Source organism: Mastacembelus armatus, chromosome 1, assembly GCF_900324485.2.
Source record: "Mastacembelus armatus chromosome 1, fMasArm1.2, whole genome shotgun sequence".
NCBI lineage: Eukaryota > Metazoa > Chordata > Actinopteri > Synbranchiformes > Mastacembelidae > Mastacembelus > Mastacembelus armatus.
Genome location: NC_046633.1, coordinates 22,538,013 through 22,564,204, shown reverse-complemented (window position 1 = coordinate 22,564,204; position 26,192 = coordinate 22,538,013). Strand labels below are relative to the sequence as shown.

Genomic DNA, 26,192 nt, shown 5'->3' with positions numbered 1-26,192 from the left:
GAGAGAGTTTTAAAATATATATATTTCTTTGTTTCCCTTATTAGTTGTATGCCAGGTGTGAACTGTATTTGTGCTGTAGCCAAGCTAATGTCAGAGGACGAACAAACAGATGAATAGATAGACGAGTAGAAAGATAGTGCCCACTGGGATGTTTTGAGAAGGGGAGGGGTGGCACACAGGAAGTGGCATGCAGATTTGTTTAGTAAACCAGTTTAGTCGACCAGTTGTGCTGCGTGGGTGTTAAGGCATGTACGGCAGCAAGGCAAGTATGGCCCTCAGTGTTAGCTGATCCAAGAGGCCTCTGTAGCTTCCTCCAGGAGTCTAGCTGAGATGACTCCACATAGAAATAGTGACCGTGTCTTTAGAAATCTGTCCAAGTGACACAATAAAATGTGAGTTTTGTAATTAAACAGTACATATACTGCATACTGTATATTCTATCCTTGCTGTTGTCATTTGAAACTGTAATGAACTGAAACTACTTTATTGTACATTTAAACAAAATATTAAAGTATAATATCATTTCTTTTCACATCTTTACTTAATTTAATGGTCCTAAAAAAAAAAACAGACCCATCAACAGGTAAAATTCAAAATTAATTATACCTGATGAAGGTTTGGGACCCAAAATGTTTATAAAATGACCACCAGTACTGTTACATTAAAAATACTATGAGCAGGCCACATACACACACTCATATGCTTGTTTCTACCTGAAGAATGTGTGATGTCACACCACACCCTACAGCAGGAGTAGGCAGAGCCTTTTCTAACTCTCCCAGTGCATGTTGGGATAACATGTAGGAATAAAAATTAAAATGTGCTCATAGAAAACATATATAATACCTGAATTCCGATTCAACATGTTGAATTACATGTTGAAATTTTAGTCAGTGTGACAGACGTGTCTGATCGTTGTGAAACTGTAGAGTTTAACCTCAGGTCAAACTCCCATGACATACCTGAGCCGTGTAAGGCGTGTTAACATACACAACACTGGCATTTTTCTGACCTGATTTACTGCATTCCAGCAGTATTACTTGACTCTAGTGGAAGTACAGTATCTATTAAAAAGAAACCTGCCAGTTAGAGCTCATAAGCTTCAGTTGTTTCTGCCCATCATTACTCATTTATCACTTTTCACACTTGTTTGGCTTCCCTCCCTCCATGCTCACTAAGTTTTGATCTAGAAAAAAAAGACATCAGATTGTCATACAAAATGAGATCACTCTCTAACAGGAGTAGCACCGCAGGGTTTGTTTTGTGTTTGTGTTGACAAGGCGTGATCTGGAAAAGTCTTACTGGAGCGTACTGTTTCAGCAACACAGGGAGTTTTGTGTACCTGTCTATAAAGCTCTCCCTCAGCTACAGTGTGTCAAATGTGGGTGATGGCTTCTTGCCACACTTCTCTTTTCCTTACCAGCTTTTTTTCCTCCATTAGAGCTGCCAGAAGAACTTTTTTTTTATAGGAGAGGGAGAAAAGGAGTTTCTCTCCAAATTTGTAGTTAGGTAAAGAGCCGTACAGAACTTTCTTACAGGAATCCAACATTTGATACAGTTTTCCTTTCTCACCTCTTCTCAGAAAGACTAGCTCCCTGATAAGAGAACTATTTTATCATTAAGCTCTGACTTTCATTTTATCTGTCTATTTCTGTTTAGCTTTGTTCATCTCGTCTCAGATATTCAATAATAATCTGTAACAACTGCCTTGGCACATATATCAAATATCTAATTAATCCTTAGACGCAAGCCAAAAACAGCTTCCTCCTTTCCTTAGCCCCATGCTGTGCTTCTGGAAGACTGTAATCTTCAGTGTTTTCAAAAGATCTGAGGTCTGTTTAACCCTCTGTAAATATGGATAATCCACAAGATATTTTGAACACAAATTTGCATAAGGCTGCAACTATTATTAGTTGCAGTAAGATTATTTTCTGATTAGATGATTAATCTGTCTAAAAGGCTAGTGAATTTACCACTTACATTATTTTAAATCTTTGAATGAATTTCATACTGTAACCTGTACCTGATAATATTATTCAGGGGTGGAGCCAAATCCAAATACAGAAGTGCAAAGGTTTCAGTATTTGTATACGTACCTGTTTTTGTTGAGGCAACAAAATCACTTGTATTTGTATTAAAATAAAAGTAGGAATTGTTGCATCAATCCCAACAAGAATGGATTCAACTAGACCTTGCTGCCTGCAACCAAATCCTGCAAACAAACAAGCTAACATTAAGTTACAAGGCTAACAGGTAAGAACTGACATTAGTCTAATCTCTCCTCCTGGTCAAAACAGCTCCACTGTGATTTCTAAACTGAAAGTGAGCCACAGCAATTTTGTTAAAATAGTTAGAAATACCACACTTTCTCCAGCCTTTGACCCACTTTTTGCGCTATACCGAATACAGCATTCAGATTCAGCTCCACCACTACTATTCATCACAACAGTTGAGATTTATACAGCATATGCCTAATTAGTAAAGGTGATTGTAAACACTGCAGTGCAATGACCCATTACCTGCAAATCAAGATATTTTCTATTGCATCAAAATGTCATTCCATCCCTACATGTAAATCCACACTGTTTTACCAAAGATCTGCTTGTACCCTTAAATCTGTCAGTAGGACGATATGAAAACTTTGTTTCAAGTATCTACCTCAGCCATTTAGCAATTACTTGGTTTCTCATCTTTAAACTGCTGTGTCTGCAGAGTAGGATTGTCTGCAGAGTAAAGCTGGTGCAGGGTACGATTTTACAGTACAGTTGCATTTTATATGACTGGCCTTTCTCTGTTTGTTTTTGTAGGGATGTTGATGAGCGACTTATCTCGTCCATGTCGGATGATGCTGTTGGTGAATCCACAGAGTGGGAAAGGACAGGCGCTCACTCTGTACAACAAACACATCCAACAGATGCTCAGTGAAGCTGGTGTCCTACACACTCTGGTTATTACCGGTGAGTCGAAGAATATGTACATTATTGTTCACCATTACTGAATAATTCTATACAAAATCTGAAAGAAAATGAAAACGCATATGTATTAAGAGAATACTAGTTTTGCCAGATTAGGTAAACAACTAATTTGAAGATAAAACTGCAACGCAAACAAGAAAAGTTACCAATTATCCTTTATTTACTTTGAAACTAAAAGTTGGTCTATGATGAACATACAACCACAGGTCAGGCATAATATTAATACATCGGACTAACCTGGGGATTGCTTTAAAATTTTTATCTTTGTTTTCTGCACTGAACCTATTTTGCCACATGTTTGGAGAACATATTTGTTTGAAATATATAAATGAGTATTTTCTGGAATTGTTTCTCCTATACCACTTACATGCAGATGCAACCCAATGTTAGTCAATCCCAGGAAAGAACCTGGTTTCAGTTCCCTATGAGACCACACATGCTGAGATGGCATTAAGCAAGATATTTGATGCCTACTGTACCTGCACCATGGAGTGAAAAGCGATTGGACAATAAAACCCACTTGGCAGTGTGGATTGTTGATTGAGTCACTTGCTTGCCCAACAAAACAAATGTTCACACACAAACTGACTCACCCACTTAAGTCAAACACGCATTATAGATTCCTTGTAACCATAATCTTGTAATCACAAAACCCAGCCTCAACATTTTCCTGTGTTTTTATCATCAAGGTCTTACTAACATTCAGCTCTTGCAAATCAGTTATCCACTCGTAATATGTCAGGCAGTGACTAATCACACAAGCAGCTTCACACAAACACAGTCGAGCTAAGGTTGTCAGAACAACACCAACTTCCCTTCATGTGTGCGCTTGTCTCTTTCTCCCAGTACCCCTCCTCTCATTTAAATCCTTCGTGTTTTCATGCTGTCGCTATCATTATGCTGATCAACTGCCTCTGACCCATATGCATGCAGAGCTGTTACATAATAAATATGTGCACACACAGACACACATGCCCTTGATAAATACACATTCCATGATTTGTTTTAATATAATGTCGTGTGTGGGTCACTGCACTCTGTCACAACAGACAGATAACCTATCATCAGATACAGTATAGTTGGTCACAGCCTGATCAGACCTGTATCAGTTATTTGGTGAAGTCTGTCTTTTTTATTATTTTTTTATTGAGTTTCACTCATGAATTTATGCATAAATCAGTGAAGTGTCAGAAGAAAATGTCGCAGTGGAAAGTGCCTTGACAAAGCAAGGCTAACAGAGGAACACAGTGAGAAAGACAGACACACATGAGAAATCATCTTGTTGGTGCTGTTAAAAATGTGGAATCTGCATAAAAAAATTGCTTTTTTTATATCCAAGATCTACTTTTGACATGTTAATCCTAAAGGATATATAATATATTAATCCCCAAATCTACATCTATGAAAGACCATGGCCACTGGAAGGGAAATTTGGATAACCAGTGATAATCTATTTGACTGACAGACTTTAAAATGTATCTTACACTTAATCTCGCCTCAATGTTGACACGGAATGATGCATTAAGAGTTTTTAAATGCAGTCTTGTAACACCTCAACAGTCCTAATTGTGCACCATATTAAAAGAAACAAAATTTAATTCATACATTTAATTTGAACTCGACTGATCTCATCTGACTTACTTTTAAACAGTGGTGCAAATAATTATTACATGGTCTGTATGAATGCAGTCAAACTCTGAAAGTCTGTAAAGTGCTGAGAAATACTAATGAGGTTTGTTTGGTCATGCCTGGTCATTTCATACAGCCAGTAACCCCACCAACAAAAGATGTATTGAATTCATTTGGGCAGTTAATAATTGAGTTAAGGCAAAGTCAAAGAAGCTTTAAATTTTATTTTGAAAAGGTTAATGGTCAAGTTAAAAAGTTAAGTATTGTGTGGGGCTGGACACAAAAATTCAACTATGCAATATATAAATAAGGTAAGATATCAATAAAGGCAAACTGCAAAATAGGCAGCACATTGCATATTTACATTTTTGATTGCACTATTAAAATGTGGAAATATTTACCATCTCAGCTTCGATGCCTGACATCGCTCACAGACCAGCAGACTGTCACAATTCTAGTTCACCTCGACCACATTATGTCATGTTTATGCTTTATTTTTTAGTACCTTTAAACAATACATTTGAAATGTGAGCTTCTGCATGTGTTTATGTGGTAGTAAAAATGTCACACTGATTCCTCCCAGGCAGTCTTCCTCGCTGCTCAGGCATCCTAAGATTTTGGTCAGACGGCATCAATTAAACAGCAACAATGTGCTCATCCTCCTCCTCTGATCTCAGACTAATCTGCTCAGTACAAATCGCAAATATTTACCAGAGGAGATAGATTTCCCCTTCGAACAGCTTCTCTGTGCTCCTTTCTTTCTTGGTCTTCTTTAATGACAAATCCACACACTCTCTGAACTACAATAGCTACTTAAAGAGCTGGTTTTATGGGTGTTTTTGGCACAATTTTATAAACATGGAGTGACTTTTAAACACTGGAGACATTTTTTTCCCCCACCAAATCTGCTTCAATTTCTATAATCCACATTTACAAACAGTCCAGATCCTCTCTGTTTTCTAGAAGCTGTTTTGAAATTTATCAGCATAACAGATCTTTTTCTAGAGTACCTATTTTGACTGGCTGGAATAGGACCCAAAGAATAATACACTTTTGTAATAGATGGTCCTTCAAACGCAGGATCATATATAGAGATACAGTGGGTACGGAAAGTATTCAGACCCCTTTAAATTTTTCACTCTTTGTGTCATTGCAGCCATTTGCCAAAATCAAAAAAGTTCATTTTATTTCTCATTAATGTACACTCAGCACCCCATCTTGACAGAAAAAACAGAAATGTAGAAATTTTTGCAAATTTATTAAAAAAGAAAAACTGAAATATCACGTGGTCATAAGTATTTAGACCCTTTGCAGTGACACTCACATGCTGTCCATTTCTTCTGATCCTCTTTGAGATGGTTCTGCTCCTTCATTGGAGTCCAGCTGTGTTTAATTAAACTGATTGGACTTGATTAGGAAAGGCACACACCTGTCTATATAAGACCTTACAGCTCACAGTGCATGTCAGAGCAAATGAGAATCATGAGGTCGAAGGAACCGCCCAAGGAGCTCAGAGCCAGAATTGTGGCAAGGCACAGATCTGGCCAAAGTTACAAAAGAATTTCTGCAGCACTCCAGGTTCCTAAGAGCACAGTGGCATCCATAATCCTCAAATGGAAAAAGTTTGGGAAGACCAGAACTCGTCCTAGACCTGGCCGTCCAGCCAAACTGAGCAGTCGTGGGAGAAGAGCCTTGGTGAGAGAGGTAAAGAAGAACCCAAAGATCACTGTGGCTGAGCTCCAGAGATGCAGTAGGGAGATGGGAGAAAGTTCCACAGAGTCAACTATCACTGCAGCCCTCCACCAGTCGGGGCTTTATGGCAGAGTGGCCCGACGGAAGCCTCTCCTCAGTGCAAGACACATGAAAGCCTGCATAGAGTTTGCCAAAAAACACATGAAGGACTCCCAGACTATGAGAAATAAGATTCTCTGGTCTGATGAGACCAAGATTGAACTTTTTGGTGTTAATTCTAAGCGGTATGTGTGGAGAAAACCAGGCACTGCTCATCACCTGCCCAATACAATCCCTACAGTGAAACATGGTGGTGGGAGCATCATGTTGTGGGGGTGTTTTTCAGCTGCAGGGACAGGACGACTGGTTGCAATTGAAGGAAAGATGAATGCGGCCAAGTACAGAGATATCCTGGAAGGAAACCTCTTCCAGAGTGCTCAGGACCTCAGACTGGGCCGAAGGTTCACCTTTCAACAGGACAATGACCCTAAGCACACAGCTAAAATAACAAAGGAGTGGCTTCGGAACAACTCTGTGACCGTTCTTGACTGGCCCAGCCAGAGCCCTGACCTAAACCCAATTGATCATCTCTGGAGAGACCTGAAAATGGCTGTCCACCAACGTTCACCATCCAACCTGACAGAACTGGAGAGGATCTGCAAGGAAGAATGGCAGAGGATCCCCAAATCCAGGTGTGAAAAACTTGTTGCATCATTCCCAAGAAGACTCATGGCTGTACTAGCTCAAAAGGGTGCTTCTACTCAATACTGAGCACAGGGTCTGAATACTTATGACCATGTGATATTTCAGTTTTTCTTTTTTAATAAATTTGCAAAAATTTCTACATTTCTGTTTTTTTCTGTCAAGATGGGGTGCTGAGTGTACATTAATGAGAAATAAAATGAACTTTTTTGATTTTGGCAAATGGCTGCAATGACACAAAGAGTGAAAAATTTAAAGGGGTCTGAATACTTTCCGTACCCACTGTATATGAATCAGTCTGATCTTGAACAGGAAGGGGGGAAGCTACAGAAGTTAGTATAGCTAGATTCAAAAATTTAAATAACATATGTACAGAGCCCATATAGAGCTTAGTAGTAGAGGACTCCTGCCATTACTATTACTCATCTTAGAGCTCTTAATGGTTTGTTTCCATCATTTCAGCTCTTTAACGGCATACTCTATATTGTGTCGGGTGCTCTTCTGTGTTACAGCGCAATGTGGATGTTAAGAAAATGACTGGCACTAGCACAGAGGAGAGAAAAACATCCTAGATGGAACAATGAAAATAAGTAATTTATAACTATATCAAAGCATAATTCAGGAAATCTCACTGGGGCATTTCAATAAAGCTGCACAAAACAACTGACAACTTGACAAATGCTACAGACAACTTTGCTCAGTGAGGTCTCAGAACTGCAGAAAGTGAGAACTTTGAGACATTTGGGCTTAAAATGTCATAAATACTGTAAAATAAATAGTTATGATGAAGTACTGCAGCACAAACCTTATTTGTGACACTTGAAGAGGCACTGCACTGATTTTATATGTGAAGGTCAGTTTATGTTGAAACCTGTCGAGACTGACATTTACCAGTCAGGAAGGCAGGGCCACAGGAAATATGCTAACTGGCTGCTCCATGACCATTTTTACATTCGGTGTGTTTGGTGCTTGGCTCAGTCCTAACATCTTTCCTCCTGCCTGCGACCTAAAAGCAATCGTTTGCAGAATTTGCTTGTTTAATGTGGTTGCCACCATTTCATATAATTGCTTGGTGTATATAAACTTGCCATAGTTGAAGGGATCTTGATTGCCCCATTTTAGGTACTTTTTTTCCATGGGCAAACCGCAAAAGATTGCCCATGTTTAAACCCTTTTTAGCTGAAACTCCCACAACTCAGACTTGGTGGAGAGCAGCCTCAGAACAGGAAGCATCTATCACTGCCTGCAGCCCGTTTGAGCCTCTCTGGATCTGTGATGAGGCGTGTTTCTATTATTGCACTCTGGGAAAAAAACTTCAGTGATGTGTTTTAGGGCAAGGGTGTAAAATGGGATGTCTCTTGGTGGCAACTGTTGGTGTGCAGAGTGTCATGAAGGCTACTGTAAAAGTTGAGAAGGGGCTGTTGCAGTAGATGTATCTAGACTGGATTAGGACTGCATTTGTTATTTGTGGAACAGGAAATGAGACCGTGGACATGATGATGATGTATGCAAATTTGACTAACCCACTGTATGTACACTGAAGTGGTGCAAACAACACAGGACACTGTGTTCTTCAACAAAGTTAACCTAACCAAGTTATACATACATCCCGAAGACAAAACTATCAGTCTATTTACTGATGTCTGATAGTTGAACGCAGGGAAGGGCTCAACGTAGACTTTCTAAAACTGCAGTTTTTATAAGATAATACAGAACTACAGTTACATAGTATGTAAGGGTAAGATGGGGCCAAATCTCACCCCAAAAAGTCATTAAAATGTCAGTGTAACACCACAAATTGAGTGCAGTGTCACCTCACATGCTTATTGGTGTGTGTGTGTGTGTGTGCATGTTAATCATGGAATGTGTATTTACCTAGGTGGTTACACCCTCAGGCGCCTCTTGCAGCTGAGTAAGTTGTCCCAGTGTTTATAGTCTGTCCTACTGTATCAACACACACACACTTGAAAGGTTATGCTATTTAACTATCCAGACCTGTTGTCATGTTGTTGGTGGCGTTCTGCAGGTTTTAGACTGTGCTGCTTGAAAAGCACTGCAGTCAGGATGTGTGTGAGAGAGTAGACTGGAGATTCATGAGGAGCTGCTTGTAATCAGGTGATACAGGATCAGCCAAAGTACAGAGCTCCTTGTTACCTTAACTGCATTTAAACTGTGAGGACAGAGAAATATAAAGTCTGAAAACTTTGGAGTAACTCAGTAGAACCCAGTGATGCATTTAATACAGTATGTGTGTTTATGGTTGGCATTAGTGAAGCTCTGCATATTTACAGAGCATCTAGAGCATATTTTTACTTTAATCTAGCGCTGCAGCTAGCAATTATTTCTATGAAAGGCCAGGTTTACATTTTTTCAACTCTGTCTTAAAAGAGTGCCCAGATTTACACTGAAAGGAATATTTGTGACTGTAATCATCACCTCCTCTTCATACTGGCCCTGAGAAGAACTTCCCTATCCTTTTTTTGTGGTGAAATCCTTCAACTGTGTATTAGCAGTAGAAACAGAACAGATTTCCATACTAAACAAATGATGCAACAGTAAGAAAAGTTAGCTGAAAAACGAATGACTATTAATCCGCCATCCATTGAATTATTTTGTTGATAAAACACCAGAAAAAGTGATAAATGTCGGGAATAATTACTCATGGACCGTGGTGACGTCTTCAAATGTGTGAGCAACAGGCCAAACAAAAGTTCAGTGACAGCGAAAAGCATCCAGCATCCAAAAAATTAGAAATGGCAAACATTCAAAATCAAAACCTGGAATGTTTATTTATGTTTCATATCTTTAAACTCTTCAAAGGGCAACATACACAGTTTCTGTCCGAGCTGTGTCCAGGGGCCAGTAATGAAGCAGAGCTCTGCACAACTGTAATGAGTTAGTCATAGTCCACTGTGTCACGCACCAGGGAGAAAGTCAGCTGGCCAAAACTACTCCTCTCCTCTCTGTTACAACAACCATAAAAATCACTGCAAACACCTTATGATTTATCTCCTTCCCTGATATTGTTCTGTCATTATCAATATAATTGACGAGAGGTGTTGCATACTGAAACTACTCCCAGCCCTCCTTCCAGCACATTGCATCGTCCCAGCCTTGTTGGTGACTGGGACCCTTTAATCCCTTTTAGCGTAAAGCCTCTGCTTAGATAAGGAAATGTGATGTGACTGGACTGATAAGGAGGAATCAATTCTCTTATTCTTTAGAGTTTAGAAAAGGGAAGGTAAGAGTAGAGTCTGAGAAATCAGATCCCTTTTACAGAGGACCGTGTGTGTGTGTGTGTGTGTACTTGTATCTCTACCTTTGGGAGAAGCACTTTGAGCATAATTCCATTCAAATGAGGACATTTTGGCAAAGTTAGGACCTTTGGTCAGTTCTCATGTTTTTTTAAGCCTCGGAATAGAATCAAGGTTAGGTTATTGTTGAAGTAAGGGTTGAACTTAGACATTCAGTTGTGATGGTTAAGGTTAGGGTACGAGGCTATGTCAATTAGTTTCTGCACAAAGATAGAAATACGAGTTTGTGTGTGTGTCTGTGTGTTGTATGTGGGCAGGAGGCACTTAGGACATTAACACAATGACAGCATTAAAGGGCAGAACAAGAAAGTAGTTTACAGACCATGGACAACTTATTTTCAGGTCTCTGCAGCCAAGAGGTGTGTACAGTAATGTACATGTTTTCCTTGGAAAGAATCTAAAACCAAATCTGAAATAAAGATTTTTTTTTTTTCAAAATAATTTTTATAGCAATGCTGAAGTGTCTCACCACTCACACCAGTTCTGACAGGTTTTTGTGACAGATGTCACCTCTAAAACTAGAGGCCTGATCTGAACATGGAAAAAGCTTCAGTACAATGCTGCTAACAGCTACACGCCAACGTTTTGTTTGTTTGACTTCCCAGTGTTGGTGCTAGGCTACCTGGCTGCTGTGGTAGCTTTCTGTTGTGTGTGTGTACAGATCAGGGTGGTTTACTCTGACACTTTCCAGGAAAAGGAGCAAGAGTATTTCCCACAATGCTGAACTGTTAATTTAAGATCAACTTTTCTGTCAGAGCAGTATGTTTCCCAGATGTGTGCAGGACTACATGCGTGACCAGAATAGGCACATGCAAATCTCACACAAGAAGCTACATGAAATGATTTTGGCCTCATAGTTATGAGTAGTAACAGTGTGTCATCTTTTAAAATGGATGAAAGAAGGTAATATTTCTATAGTATTTGAGTTTTCTTAGTAAAATAAAGATCTGCTAAGCCTTCCTGCATGGCACTAATGTTGCACAGGACACACAGCACATTTACCCTCAGCACTGGACGTGCTGTTTGGTTGGGAGGGGGCAGTAACAATCATGCATATGTCACGTAAAAATATGTCTCAATATGTCGCTGGTGCTTCGAGTATTTTACAGTAGCACTATTGCTTCTTTGTAAAATGAAGCCATGCTTTGTACCACTTCCCCCTCTCTGCCATGAGCTTCAGTTTAACGTCATGATGCATGCTGTCGGCATCGATAAAAGGAAATGATAAGCAAGGAGGTGTATGACTTCAATGGATCCAAAAATTTGGAACCAGTTAAAGATCGGGTCTTGATTCCCATCCCTATACATAGTAGAAGAAAAACAGTTGCTTGTTTCCACTGTCCTTGCAGCAAAGGACATTGGGAACATTCCCTGAGTTGTCTTTAATGAGACAAACCACTATTTTTAGGGGACTAATAATAAAAATTTGCAGCACCATTAAAACCAATAATCCCTTTATGGTCAGTTTCTCATGTAGGCTGTGTTTTTTTCCCTTAAAGAAATCTCTTCAGTGTGTTTTGATTTTAGTGTGCCTCTTCTGCTTCAAAATAATATGAAATAGCATCAATATTTCATAATAAATAAGAATGTAGGCTGTCTCAAAAGCGAAGGAGTTTGAAAATGAAAAGTCTTACTGAGCCTCAACAGACAAGAGAGTGGAAAGAGAGTCGTGACTGAAGGAGTGATGGTCCAGTGCACTGGACTGGCTTTCTTCACACATCGCCACACTCCTGCCCTTTCGCCTTCAGAAAGGGGACACAGATTGAGAAGCAGACACACTGAGTTAAAACGATACATCACTCTACACACACTAAACAGATATTAAAAAATCTGACTCCAACGGAAAAGCATTGAGAAACTGTTGGTTAAATGAAAATAGAGGTTTTATGACATGGTGTATTAGTGGCAAGTTCAGGTTGACTTTCAAAGGTCAGAGGAATTGAAGTTATTGAAGTCTGATATTCAGCCACAGCGAAAGTGTCACGTGGTCATAGTGTCACGGCCGAGCACAGAAGAGAACTTAGTGTGAGAACAGATTTCATCAGTGAATTACAAGTTTCACTCGACTCAACATTGTATACTCCAGTTTACAGAAATCTTACTCCATGTTAAGCATACAGTATAAATGTTGTATGGCGTCACAGTTGTCATATGATATAAACAGAAACAGAAACGTGCATTTATTTATTATCAGACCATTCAGATTTTTTATATTTGTTGAATTGTATGCCTGCCTGTAGACAGATTTTGTTGTGCACTGACTAATGTAGGTTATGCATGTAACTTAGAATCAATGCACTAATTACAGACTCTAATTAGCACCAGATTACAAAGTTAGTCAAACTTAATCCTGAAGCACTGTTAACCTAAAATCTTGCTGGGTAAAGTACTGGTGTTGGCTGCTTAGGGTCTAAATCCAACGACAATATTATGTTGAGGAAATGTTGATAGGGAGCTCTGTCAAAATTCAGCTCTGTACTTTTTTTTTTTTACTTTTCATATTTATTGCATTTTCTTATACCACTCTATTAATCTCCATATTTAATTAGCACTGATTTAATGTCTACTTAATAGCAATACAATCTGCAGTGACTCGTGTTATGCAGCTGGCCCCTTCCCTAGCGTCCCACTTCAAGAGATTACAAGAGAGAGTCCCACATTAATTTCTCTTAGTGCTCCTGGGTAATTTAGTTGTTTCGACTTAACTGACAGACGCTTCATTTAAGACTATATATTAGCTTTCCATCCCACAGTGAAAAGATTTAAAGCAAGGAGTACGAGAAACCTCTGTTTCCTGACTTAGATCAAACATACGTGTTTGTTGTGTGTAAATCTATCTCTTATTTGCACATAAACACAGGGCAGGTTGGACTTAAACTGGAACATACAATGAGCAGCTACTGGGAGCAAACTCCCACAGTCGGCCACACTTGCATGAGAGCTGACCATGACCTCTGACCTCTCTGAGGAGAGAGGAAGCTGACAGGACAAATTTCTCTAATAGCAGGCAGAACATCCAACTTTCCAGATTTCTCAAACAGGAAAGACACACCTGCATGAGCACACACTTTACATCTATGTGTGTGTTTTGCAGAGCGACAGAACCACGCCCGCGAGCTCGTGAGAGAGGCTGACCTGTCGCAGTGGGACGCAATAGCCATCTTGTCAGGAGATGGACTTCTGTATGAGGTAAAAACTGCACACGTACACAATAAGAAAAACCAAACACACGACTGAATTGCTCTTTTTTTACAGTAGGAAAATAAAGTCGACATTCATGGACGATTACAGACTTTTGTAATTTGACGTTTCCTGCTGCCCTGCACACAGATGAACATTATCATTTATAAATAAAAAAATGTATTGGAAACCAATGAATTCAGAGCATTATGTCCATCACTAACCTATGTCCTTACTAAATTCAATCAGCACAGTCTCTGCTGTTGCTGTGCTTGACGTGACTACTGATTGTTTTTTAAATTCTTAAATATACAAAATAAATTAAACGAATGTACAATAACTACCTATGAAAAATATTTGTAAGAGTTAGCATTTAGAGTTGGAAAAAAATACTCTATTATAATTGATTAACATGAACTATTTCCTAGTTTAAAATGTTTTTCCCTTCTATATCATTGTAACTGGAAGTATAGCCATGCCAAAAGATGTCAGATGTAGACTTTCATATAAATAGCTAAATATATTTTACATGTATTAACTAGCCTGGTGGTAATGTTACATATCACTTCTTAAAGTGTTTTCCATGCCACACCTGCCTGTTACCAGGGCTTAGTATAGTTGCATTTTATTTATGTTTCTTTTTTATGCTGAAATTCACAATATTTTATTCTTTGATATTTTTTCTGTTGTCTCTGTTAAATGAGAAAATGACTATATTATTTGGTTAGATCTGTTAATACAAGCAGCAGTATAAACAGAATTAAGCCTAAATAAAGTCTAAAATTGTCAATTTAAATTAGTGTATATTTGTTTAAAAATAAATTTAAAAAGACTTAAGAATATGCCTGGTTTTAACAATGCCAACCAGAACAACACATTCTGGCACTAAAAAAAGTGTTAAGGTATATTGCCATAGTGATACTCAGCCCCACGTGATATGTGATGGATCAGTTTCTTCAGTTACTGCTAGAAGACACTACCTAGTGACTGTCTGTCTGTCTGTCTACTGAATCAAGGTATGTTTTCTGTGCCTGTCAGGTGATAAATGGTCTGCTGGAAAGACCAGATTGGGAGGATGCCATCCAGACCCCGCTGGGTGTCCTTCCAGGTGGATCAGGCAACGCCTTGGCTGCATCCATACATCATTACTCTGGGTGAGCCACATGCAGTTTGAGGAATAAAACAAATGTTTTATTTATACTCTGACACTGTGTGTGTCATTTCCATTACCATTAAAGTTGACCTAGCCTATACAGTAGAAATATGCTGGTGTAGTTATGATACTGTATGTCCCAAGGCTTTCTGGCTATATGAAGAAATAGGTGATTTTCTGTATTGGAGCTTCAGTGATTTCACAATTAGCAAATTAGTTGATTGACAGAAAACTAATCGGCAAATTGGCAACTGATTTGATGTTTGTCATTTTTCAAGCAATAATTTGCTGGCTCCAGCTTCTCAAATTTGAGAATGTATTCCCACCATGTGCTATAAATGTTTTTCACTGTTCTTACATTTTAACGATAACAGTCAGACTCAGAATCAATAGTGAAAATAGTTGTTCATTATTGCAGGTACTGCATTTTTTTCCAAACTGTGCATTGTAAAATATTATTGTCATAACAAACACTGTGTAGTGCTCCACAGAAAACAGTCTAACCAGTTTGGTAACTAAAGTACTAATATACCACATACCAATAAGTTTTGTGTTAAATCAGATGTAATGGGAGACACAGCCAAACAGTAGTCCAAAAATATCAGCTTATTCTCTGTCAGGCAGAGCTACCTATATTTTACCACACATGACCAACAAAACACAAATTTCGCCATTAGTAAAAAGCAATTCTAGTCAATTTTATAGTTTTACTGTATTTTCTGGACTACAAGTCCAGTAGTAGCTTTTAGGAAAAATAGCCTTGTTGAACAGAAAAAAAAACATATAGGTCACCTTGGTGAAAAGGTCACATTTCCAATGATAGTAATTATAGTCTAAATTAGCCTATAAAGAACATAGGCTAGGCATATACAGAATTTACAATTAAAGCTTTTCAAACAAAGGGCATGCTGTATGGAATAATAATAATCCCCCTTGAGTCTGATGAATGACATGTTCTTGTCTCCTGGTGTGCCCCTGTAAAATGCACTTATCTCATTTGAATTAATTATTAATGATTTGCTTATTTGATGTTAATTCAGCTGGAACAATGAATAGAAAGGAGAACCTCAATGACAGAAGGGAAAACAGAGAATGGGGGATAAACAGTAATACAACAGGGTGAGGCTCAAGAGGTGGATCCAACACAATAACGTAAAAAAAAACTAGGTAAGGGTTTACGCCGTAGCAAGTTAGAAATTCATGCACAAAGCATGGACATTACTTATTTGTTTTACTGTAGACGTTTTTTGGGGTACTACATGCTGCATAGTGTGCATAAGAATGCAGACACTGGTAAGAGTGATAAGATTTATGTGTGTGAAGACTACGGCCCAACTCATACACAAGTTTTGAAACTGATATCAGATATTTGGGAGATTAACAATTTACTGGCCTGGGATTTAATTCAATTCAATTCAATTCAATTTTATTTGTATAGCACCAAATCACAATACAGATCATCTCAAGGCACTTTACAAAAACTAAAAACCCAACAAATCCCTTATGAGCAGCACTTGGTTACAGTGGAGAGGAAAAACTCCCTTTAATGGAAGAAAAAACCTCCAGCAGAACCAGGCTCAGTTTGGGCGGCCATCTAGCTCGACCAGTTGGGGTGAGTGGATAGAGCAGAGAGAAACACTGTATGTTGGTGGGGCCAGTAACTGCACATCAGCAATATACAGCTCACAGGGGAGCTCAGTGCACCGATGGTCCTTGGGCAATCTAGGCCTGTAGCAGCATAACTAAGGGATGGTTCAGGGTTGCCTGAAGCCAGCCCTAACTATACGCTTTGTTAAAGAGGAACGTTTCAAGTCTAGTCTTAAAAGTACAGAGAGTGTCTGTATTTATTTTAGTTTCATATCTGTACAGCCGTGGCTTTTACTTTCAAAAATCAACAAAATCAATTTAGATATGATTTATGTGTACCCAACGTTTACTACGCTAACACCAAGAGTATACTTAAAGGTATACTTTTATAAACTAAACTAAAAAAAACAAACTAAACTAAATCTTAAAAGTGTACTACATGAAATACTGTCAAGCCTGTCATCAATAAAAAGCATTGGGGACATCTCTGGTTGTTTAGGTATTTAAGATGCAGACTATAAATAGCAATGATGGTTAAAAAGAATACTGTAGTATCAGTTCATCTGCACTCCACTGGATAAGGAGCCAGAAATACAAACAGGATCCCAATGAACTTTTTGTGCCATGATTATTGTAACTGTGCTGTATCTCGCTTGTCACTACCTGTGAACAATCAGTGATTCTGAACTGAAGTGGGTCATCTGTATGAGGTCAAATCTCATTAAGTGCTTTGAGGCACTTTGCTTTCAAGCTTCAACTGCTTGTAAGTCACATTAAGCTTCATCTTTCCCTTTCCCTACACTAAGTGTAAAAGTACAGTTAGTGTAGTTAGGTTTTTGGTTGGTATCTAGCAACCTGAACGCCTTTGTGCAGCTGTTTTGGGTATGTTTATGTATTTTTCTTAGTGGGATACTAAGCTAGGTACGCTAAATTAAATTAACAACAATCAAATGAAATCAAACAAAACACCTTACACTGATGTTCTGTCTACCAAAGAACCCCATTCAGTCATTGCTTCAACTGCATCTGCCAGTCAGCTTCTAAAACAATGGTCTTCCAGGCAGAGCGGTAGCAACACTGAGAGGAAGGGACCAGACTCTGTATTGTTTACTCTCCTCTCACACACCCGGGGCATCCAGAAAACATCAGTCACTTTCTCTCTGGCTGCTGCAGGCTGCCCTGCAGTGGCCCAGGCCAAATTTTATTTGGTATTATTCCCAGCTGAATGTAGGGTTCACCAGGGCTGCGTGGATCAAACGAGCGACAGCTAGAACATATCTAGTATTATGCAATGCAGTGAACAGGTTCGCTGAGTGAGGGCTTAATGTGTTTCTGTACACAAACATAATGAGCATGAGCTGGAACATCATCAATGGGGCTAAATACAGATGGTTTCTGAAGTGGCAGGTGAGACACTTTGATGCGGGTGAGTCTCCCTCACCTGGTGATTTAAAGTCACTGCACAAGTTTAAAGCCTATTGACAAGATCTGGAAATAGTTGGAACTTATCTATTTTGTGAGCAAAACATGTTAAATTTGATTTTCAGCTTTATTTTGAATAGTGGTGAAAGAAATACTGATACTTTGGTTAAAGTACCACCAAAACAATGAAAACTCAATTTCTTAAACCAAATTCGGCTTAAGAAAAATCTGTATGTATTGGTCAACAAAATGCAAAATATAAAAGGGTCATAAGTTAAATCAGAAGTTCTGTAGCAGGATAGAAGAGAAGGAAGGAAGAACTGAAGGAATTAAATATGAGTTAAAGAAAGAAAAAGGGAAGAATGAAACAGCAAAAAAGTGAAATTGTAGAAAGACTATATAGTGTAGTTTTAAAACTGATAAATACTGCTGAAAAATACAGAAGGTAAATGATGTGTAACCAAAGCAGTATTTGAAGGAAGGTTTTCTTATAAAGAAGAGAAGATGAAAACAGAGACTGAAAAAAGGGAAGACTTGAAGGAATGAAAGTAGTTTGAGTAAAGAATAAACTGACGTGCATTGGTCAAAACGCTAAAAGGGAAAATGTGCTGGAAAAGAGCAAATATTTCAATTTCCTAGCTTTTAAGTAAGTTTTTCTTGGAACCTTTTCTGGAATGTCAACCATGTCCTCCTGAAGAAGACATCATGCCTGACAATTAAAATGGCCTCAGTTGGTGCCTAAAGCTGTATGCCAAGTACAAAAGTCCATTTTAAGGTTATGTTGCTGTTTCAGGGCTTTTATTTTTGAAAAAAATGCTACAGAAAGGCTTTTATTTTGAAAGGACAAAGTGCTGAAGGAGGCTCACATGACCTTAGATTACAATCTTAACTTTATTTTGAATATTCATTGTACTTTACAAAGGCGCAATAACTTCTTACAAATAACTAGACTTTTATTGTGAAAGGCCAGACATGGCCTCCTGGGAGAAGACACCATGGCTTACATTGAAAACATCGTAAGTCAGTGTCTAAAGCTGTATGCCAATTGGCAAAATTCATTTTAAGCTCATATTAGTTTGACTTATTTTGAAATCAGTCTATAAAAAGGATTTTATTTTGAAAGGACAAAGTGTTGCAGGAGTCACATAATCTTAGATTACAATCATAACTTTGTTTTGAATATTGATTATACTTTACAAAGGTGTTATAACCTCCTACATGTAACTGCAGACTGTTATTGTGAAAGGTCAGACACAGCCTCCTGTGAAAATACACCATGGTTGACGTTGAAAACATACTAAGTCGGTGTTTAAAGATGTATGCCAATAGCCAAAGTCCATTTTTAGCTCATTTTATTATTTCCTGGCTTTTATTTTGAAAGAATCCAGAGAAAAGGCTTTTATTTTGAAAGTGCAGCATGCTGTGGTGCACTCACATGACCTTCAATTAAAAGCTTAAGTTTAATTTTGAATAGGTGCACTCACTTCCTGTAAATAACTGCAGTTTTATTGTGAAAGTATTGTCACTTCCTGCTTGGAAAAAACAAGGCTGACACTGAGAATGGTCCCCATGTGTAACAGCAGTGGACATTAGGCAGCCAGTCAGTCTAATTACCAACCACAGGCAGCTGTGATCCTGCTACTGCTGTGTGAGCTGTTGCTATGGTGACCTGAGCCCAGAGTGTGAGGGGGAGTGACAGTGACACAGCACTTTACACACGCAGAATAGAGAAGCTGAGAAAACTTCACCTCACAAAATGGAGGAATACAGAAAAACTATAAGACCTATCAAAATAATTCCTTCACTAACAGTGCCAGGAGGCTTCAACAAAGAGACGGATCCATTTTTTGTGAAGATATTCCAAAAAATGATGACAAGACGAAAATCTCTACTACTTTGATATATAAATTGTTTATTAAGCTGACAGTTTACACAAGAAGAGAAGAAAACAGACAAAAATTTGAAAAAAGCTGATGATGTCACTGATGACATCATGCACTCTAGCTTTTGCTCTTCAGCTTTTTTCAAATTTTTTTTTTTTCAAATTCCTTCAGCTCTCTCCCATACACACCAATGTAAAATTCAGAAAAAGCCCCAAAAAAAACATAAAACGTAAACTGCAATTAAAGAAAAAACGTAAAAGATATCAAAAAGCTTAATACAATGTTAATAGATTAATGCCTTCTGACCTTTTCTAGCTGAAAGTATGCTGACACTGTTAAAGCTGAAAGAGGACAAAGTTAAAGAGGATCTGAGCATTCTCCCCATTCATTTCTATGGGAAATTTTTCCAACAAAACCTGGAATATCTCGGATAATATAAAAGATATCGTCAAAACGGTGTACGGTGTAAGACTAAACAGCGACTGAAAAACGGCGGAATAATAAAAATAAAGAGAAAAAATGAAGAACATATCTTGGGCTTGCTGTTTGCGCAGCAATCCCAACAGAAATAAAGACACAGGGTAACAATACTGTGAATGCTGCTTCGGTACTAATAAACAAACAACAACATAAGCCAAAACAGTCGAGACATACTGGCTCTAAATAATGTACTGTATTTTAAGTTTAAAATTTATCACTGTTAATTTTTATGTAGTTTAAATCACAAACATAACTAATGTGTATGAGAGAAATGAAGCAAAGTAATAGTAGTTCCCCCTAAAACTGAAAAAACTCCATTTATTTGACCTTTTCACTTGACAATGGTAAGAACAAAAGTCACAGGCATGTAGATGAGCTTCTCTGGATATCCAGACTGGTGAATAAATTCAACATGATGAGTATGGAGATGGCTGCAGGGCCACAGCCAGTGAACTCCGCTGAGACATCCAGTCATCACTGTAATTGGCTGTGGGTGGTAACAGCAGGCGTGTGTGCGTGTGTGTGTGTGTGTGTGTAAGGGTGTGTGTGTAAGGGTGTTATCGTGACCTTCAACCCCATCTCCATTCTCCCAGATGGGGTTGTCTTTGTTGTCCGACTGGCCTGTCATGTCTGAAGGCCCCTACTAAACTGACTCTCTCCTACTTCCAAGATTTGTCCCCGAGCTTCCTGGCTTATTGAACCCACCCCCTCCCTGACCCACACTGATCCCGTGCCCTCAGCCATCACCATTCATTGAACCACCCTCCTCTACCTCAGTCTCTCCCCAGATTACACAATAAGCTCAGTTAGTCTTGTATTGTATAACATTCCTCTTATAGCTCACTCACCAAAACACACAGAAACCTTGACCCACTTCCTAACCCAAAAATATTAAGTGCTCCTTCCTGTTTTTATTTGGGTGTCTTACTTTGAAAGCTCTCCCCACTTAGAGGAGTGGTACACCGTTCCAGTTTCTCAAAGTGTGATAATTTGCTACCTTCATCTCTCTTTTTTATGTCAATGAAAATAATTTACCACACCCGTGTCTTGGACTGTTAATGAGCAAAATGGTATTTAAATATGCCACATTTTTCACTATGTTTTGACATTTTTAAACTGAAAAAATATATATATATATATATATTATTGATATATTATTATACAAACCAAAGGAACAGATTCAGATCATTGGACTTTAGGTGCTTTAAACAGTTACCTACCCTCCTTTTGCACACCCAAATTAAACTAGCTGTTGTACTTACATTTTAAGGGTTATATTGGTATTATTGGAAAGGAAACACTTTCTAGTTTATTGTGACTATTCAAATTTGGCCAGCAATTTTTGGTAATACATCTGGAAACACCGTTTCTACAGCTTAGGGCCCCCCTTTGGGCCCGGGGTTATGGACTTTTTGTGCTCAGAAAAATCTGAACATATGCAATTATGAGTATTTCTCAATGAAGATCATGCAACGTGGTTGTAAGCTCCAGAGAAGTTACTCATTCACTGGGGTTTGTGTTGGTTCCCTTCTCAACTAGTCAAGAATTAACTTTGAAATAAGGCCACTGGTAATTTTTTTATGTCAATCCACATTATTTTCAGATTACCTGATTATTTGACTTTGATAAATACTTACTCAGCTGTCTCGTCGTCTTGAGGTCGAAGAGCCGCGGGAGGTTTTTCCTGAGCCTGGTCCAGCAGTTAGCTAACTAAGCTAACGCTAGCTGCTGTGGCGGGACCGTCGGACATTTGAGTCTCACAAAGCGCAGAACAACTTTTTATTGGGGCTTCGTTAAAGAACTCACACTTTCTACGACTTAGTCTGGACACACTCACACTTCTCCAGATAAAGTCCCGTTTCACACGGAAACGGAACCCGCCATAGTTTGGGTTGAACGTAAACAGTGCGACGCATCGACGTAATCCACGCAAATCGACGCATGTTTGTCATGACTTAATAAACGCTACGTCTTACCCAGCATTCAGTACTTGCTTGTAAATAATAATGTAATGTAACACAAACCTCATTCCCAGTAATGATTTAACCAGCTGAGCATCATTTTTACCCTGTGTATGTGGTGTTTTGTGCAGCAAACTGACACTCATCCTCCTCCATCACTGTTTCCTCCTGCAGAGCCTCTCCAGTCTCAGGTGAAGAGCTCCTGGTCAGCTGTGGTTTCCTTCTCTGTAAAGGACTGGTGTCTCCCGTCGACCTGGTCTCCATCCATCTTTCCTCCAGCCCTCGTCTCTTCTCCTTCCTCTCACTGGCCTGGGGCTTCATAGCAGATGTCGACATAGAGAGTGAGAAGTACCGTCACATCGGGGCTGTCCGGTTCACCATTGGCACGCTGCTGAGGCTGGCTTCTCTGCGAGTCTACAGGGGCAGGCTGGCTTACCTACCCGCTACTGAGGACTATAGCAACAAGAGAGGTGTGAAAAACAACATGACACTGCAGTGCCCCAATCAGGCTTCTTCCCTGGGTCCAGCCTCTCTTCTGTGCTGCCCATCCAGAGTCTCTCCCTGCCAAAACACCTACCACAACTACTGCCACTCTAACAACTCCATCAAACTGAGGAGGATGGAGAGCACGTCTTCCCATAGCGCCACCAAAGGTCTCCCTGGCCCACCCGACTCCCTGCTGCTGCCTTTGGACCAGCCGCTGCCCAGTGACTGGGTGGTGGTGCAAGAGGAAGACTTCGTCCTCGTGCTGGCCATGTACCAGTCGCACCTGGCCGAGGACCTGCTGGCAGCACCGGCCGCCACCTTAGATGAAGGCATCATGCATCTTTTCTACATTAGAGCGGGAATTTCACGCATTGCAATGCTGAGGTTGTTGCTAGCTATGGAGAAGGGTGCACATCTGACCACTAACTGTCAACATCTGGTGCACACCAAAGTGCGGGCACTCAGGCTCGAGCCATATTCACCTAAAGGGATTATGACAGTAGACGGAGAAGTGGTGGAATATGGGCCAGTGCAAGCAGAGGTGCACAGGGGCCTGGCAAGACTAATCAGTGGATGAACCGAATCAACAGCACCAGCTTTTCATCTGTGTTGGTAAAGGCCGGTGACATTTAGTGAAGACATTTTAGCATTTCCATTCAGAAATCTCCAGATACACGAGCAAAGCAATGAATGTAAGACTTTTTTTTTTACTGAAGACATAGGAAACTCGTGCGTCATCAGAAAATTGTCATTGACAAACAAGTGCCAAGCAGAGCCAGTGTTCAATAATAAATAAATGAACAGGGCTTCCTAATTTCTGATGACAAATGGCATTGAAACTGTAATATAAGATCTGACTTTAGAAAATTTAATTTAGAAATAAGAAAATTGCTGGAAAATTTGAAAAAGTGCAAGAAACAGGACACAGTTTGATCATAATGAGCTGTGATTTTAAAATGGATTGAATAATCTCACTCTTTGATACCTCTCTTTATTTAATATTGAACACTTTGGGGTCTCCATAGCCACACTGGAGCATACTGTAGTAAAGAATGTCAGCTTCACATTACAGACACATGTAACCTTAGCTTTCGTCATCATAAAGCGTGTAGCCTTCACTGTAGGGAAATCCATCACCATCTTTAGCCTCTAGTGTCTCGTTTATCGAAGCATGGAGGGTATGTCTTTGTGCTGAAGCTGACATGTTGGCCTGAATTACAGATGCTTATGCAACAGCAAAGGACTGGGTTCATGCTTTCACTGGTTCTCTGCAGTACAGTGGAGACAGTTTGTGTTTGTGTGTGTGTGTGTGTGTGTGTGTGTGTGTTTGTGTGTGTGTGTGTGTGTGTGTGTGTCTGTGAAATGCAGTAAATGTCGTGTAGCTGTTATTGCTTTGGTTTGAGTGATGGTGATCAGGCTTCACGACTCAAACGCAGACAGTAGGTTGAGTCTGGGACAATAGTTCACTCGTTGCTGAAGTTTGTGTTCCAGCAAAATAACATAAATCCCAACAAAGCACATAATATAAAAAGGATTTTTTTAACATATATATAATTAATTAATTATTCCTTCATTCAAAAGGTATTTGGGAGGCTCCTGTGTTTCATGTGCTGTTGTTTCACACTGAGCACCAGAGTCCCAGACACCATCAGATTTGTTGCCTTAAAATCTTTTCAAGCCTCATCCTGAGTCCCTAAACCAGCTGTTACCTTCATTTCTACTTGAGAACAGATTTATCTGAACTAGTTATATCTTCACTTTTTTTTTCTAATTAAAATGATTCTGCTGCATCCTCCCTCCCAACATCCTAAATTACTACTCCTCTCTCTCTCTCTCTCTCCTGCTTTCATCCATCCATCCATACTTTAAGTACTGCAGTGCTCTGCAGAGCAGTCCCAGGCCTGTGTGTGTGTCTGGCACCAGCTGCTTTCCAGACACACACAAACACACAGAGACTTTCACCTGGGTGTCTTTATCTTTGAGTCACACAGGAGAAATAATTATAGGGGGTTCTAGGTTACAGAGGCAATGGAGTCAGATTATTTTGAAATGTTTGGGATTCAGATTGGACGTTTAGAATTGAATTGAATAAGGTTTGTTTCATTTATTTCTCAGAATCAGATTTGGACACAAAAAGCCTAGTATAAGATTTTCTGTGTAAATCCCACCTGAGTCCAAGTGGAACGAACACTGGGTGGCCTTAAACAATGGGGTTTGGATCTGGTTAAAACAGCACATAGGTGATGGGTGTAGAGGGGGGAAGGAAGGGAGGAGGCAGAGGAGGAGGAGCAGATATTGACTTGTTAAATGCTGCATGAAGTAGGCAGCGTTGTGTTCCTGACAGGGCGCCCTCATTCTTCCTTCTCACCACAAGAAGCATTAGCATTTGGGAGCATTAGCAAACTGTCCTGACGCTGTGAGAAAAAGAGAGGGACCATTGTCTGGTTGTAATGTTGGAAAGTGACAGATGAGCACGGTCTCATTTCAAATATGAATAATAAGAACAGCTGCAGTTCGAAACCTGGATGTTACCCACAGTAAAAATGCAGTGATTTTCATGTTTTGTGTTTTCATCAACGTGGCACAACTAACCATGACACTCTAAAGAACTGAATTATGAAAGAGCAAAACTTATTTACAACTGTATTTTTTTTTTTTCATGGAATATTGAAGTCATCTTTTTTTTCTTTATTACTTAACTGATGTGCAGGTACTAATTTCAGTTTACATAATTCAGCACATATGGTGGAAATAGTACCTGCAAATATGCTTGATACTCTGCTTTTGCTGTTATTTTAGGGGAGAATGTGGTCTGTGGCACTACAATCTGAGATTTTTCCTGCAGAGATTGTTGTATTTGAAAAATGTAGGGGGTCTTAAGTTGTGAAAATATCCAGTAACTCATGAGAAAATTTGGTAGAAAGCAGGGAAATAAGTGGTTTCCCCTAATTGGGTCCAATAAATTTAATATAAAAACACACAGTTGCTTCTTTGACATCTCAGTGCACAGACCAGTCATCTATTTTTCTGCTTTATTTCCTTCTGAGTGATGCAGTGGCCCTTTTAACTGTTTGATGTGCCTTGATTATGCTGCCTCCCAGTGGTTTGAACACAGTGGTGCATTGACAGAATTATCATTTGCTACCAGCTGAAAATCAGTTCACTGTTGTTTTGTTTGTTCCACCACTGTTTTTAAATCTCTGATACAGAGAAAGACAAAACTGAAGCTTCAGTCAAATCACGTCTGTCCTGCATAGCTACTTGTTAAACAGCCTCATCAGTAACTACCAGGGAGGCGTTTTCTTTTCTCTATGGAGAAGAAATTGGAGTGCGATTACTGTAACAGATCAGTGTGACTGGAAATCCAAACGAAATCAGGCCAAAAAAACACCAGTGTTGAAGGACCTAATGTTCCTGTCGGCGACCTAAGGATAAAACAATCTCACTTTGTCTGACTGTTGATTTGCTGTTTTTGTCTTTACCTGCTGCCTCTGAGCTGTTGTCATATGTTTTTAAATGTTTAGGGTGAAGGGAAAATAGTCATTTTTTTCTTGCACACTAAAGCTTGAATTGTTCGAAGAGATCTATTTTTCCATTTAGACAAATGTCTGTAATTTTTCTATTATCTAATCATTCTGCTGTAGTCTTTTTAAATTCAGAATATAAATAAATAAAATGTAATAAAATAA

At 39.2% G+C, this 26,192-nt stretch overlaps 1 protein-coding gene across 1 annotated transcript in view; it reads left to right on the top strand.

Annotated features, from left to right (window-relative positions):
• The window catches only part of LOC113128885 (sphingosine kinase 1), a 36,455-nt gene extending 10,263 nt beyond the window's left edge, over positions 1–26,192 (top strand). The window contains exons 2-5 of the mRNA XM_026304508.2: positions 2,808–2,957; positions 13,446–13,540; positions 14,570–14,685; positions 22,192–26,192. Coding sequence (XP_026160293.1) covers positions 2,808–2,957; positions 13,446–13,540; positions 14,570–14,685; positions 22,192–23,080 — 1,250 coding nt within the window. The 3' untranslated portion in view covers positions 23,081–26,192. The remainder of the gene's footprint in view (positions 1–2,807; positions 2,958–13,445; positions 13,541–14,569; positions 14,686–22,191) is intronic.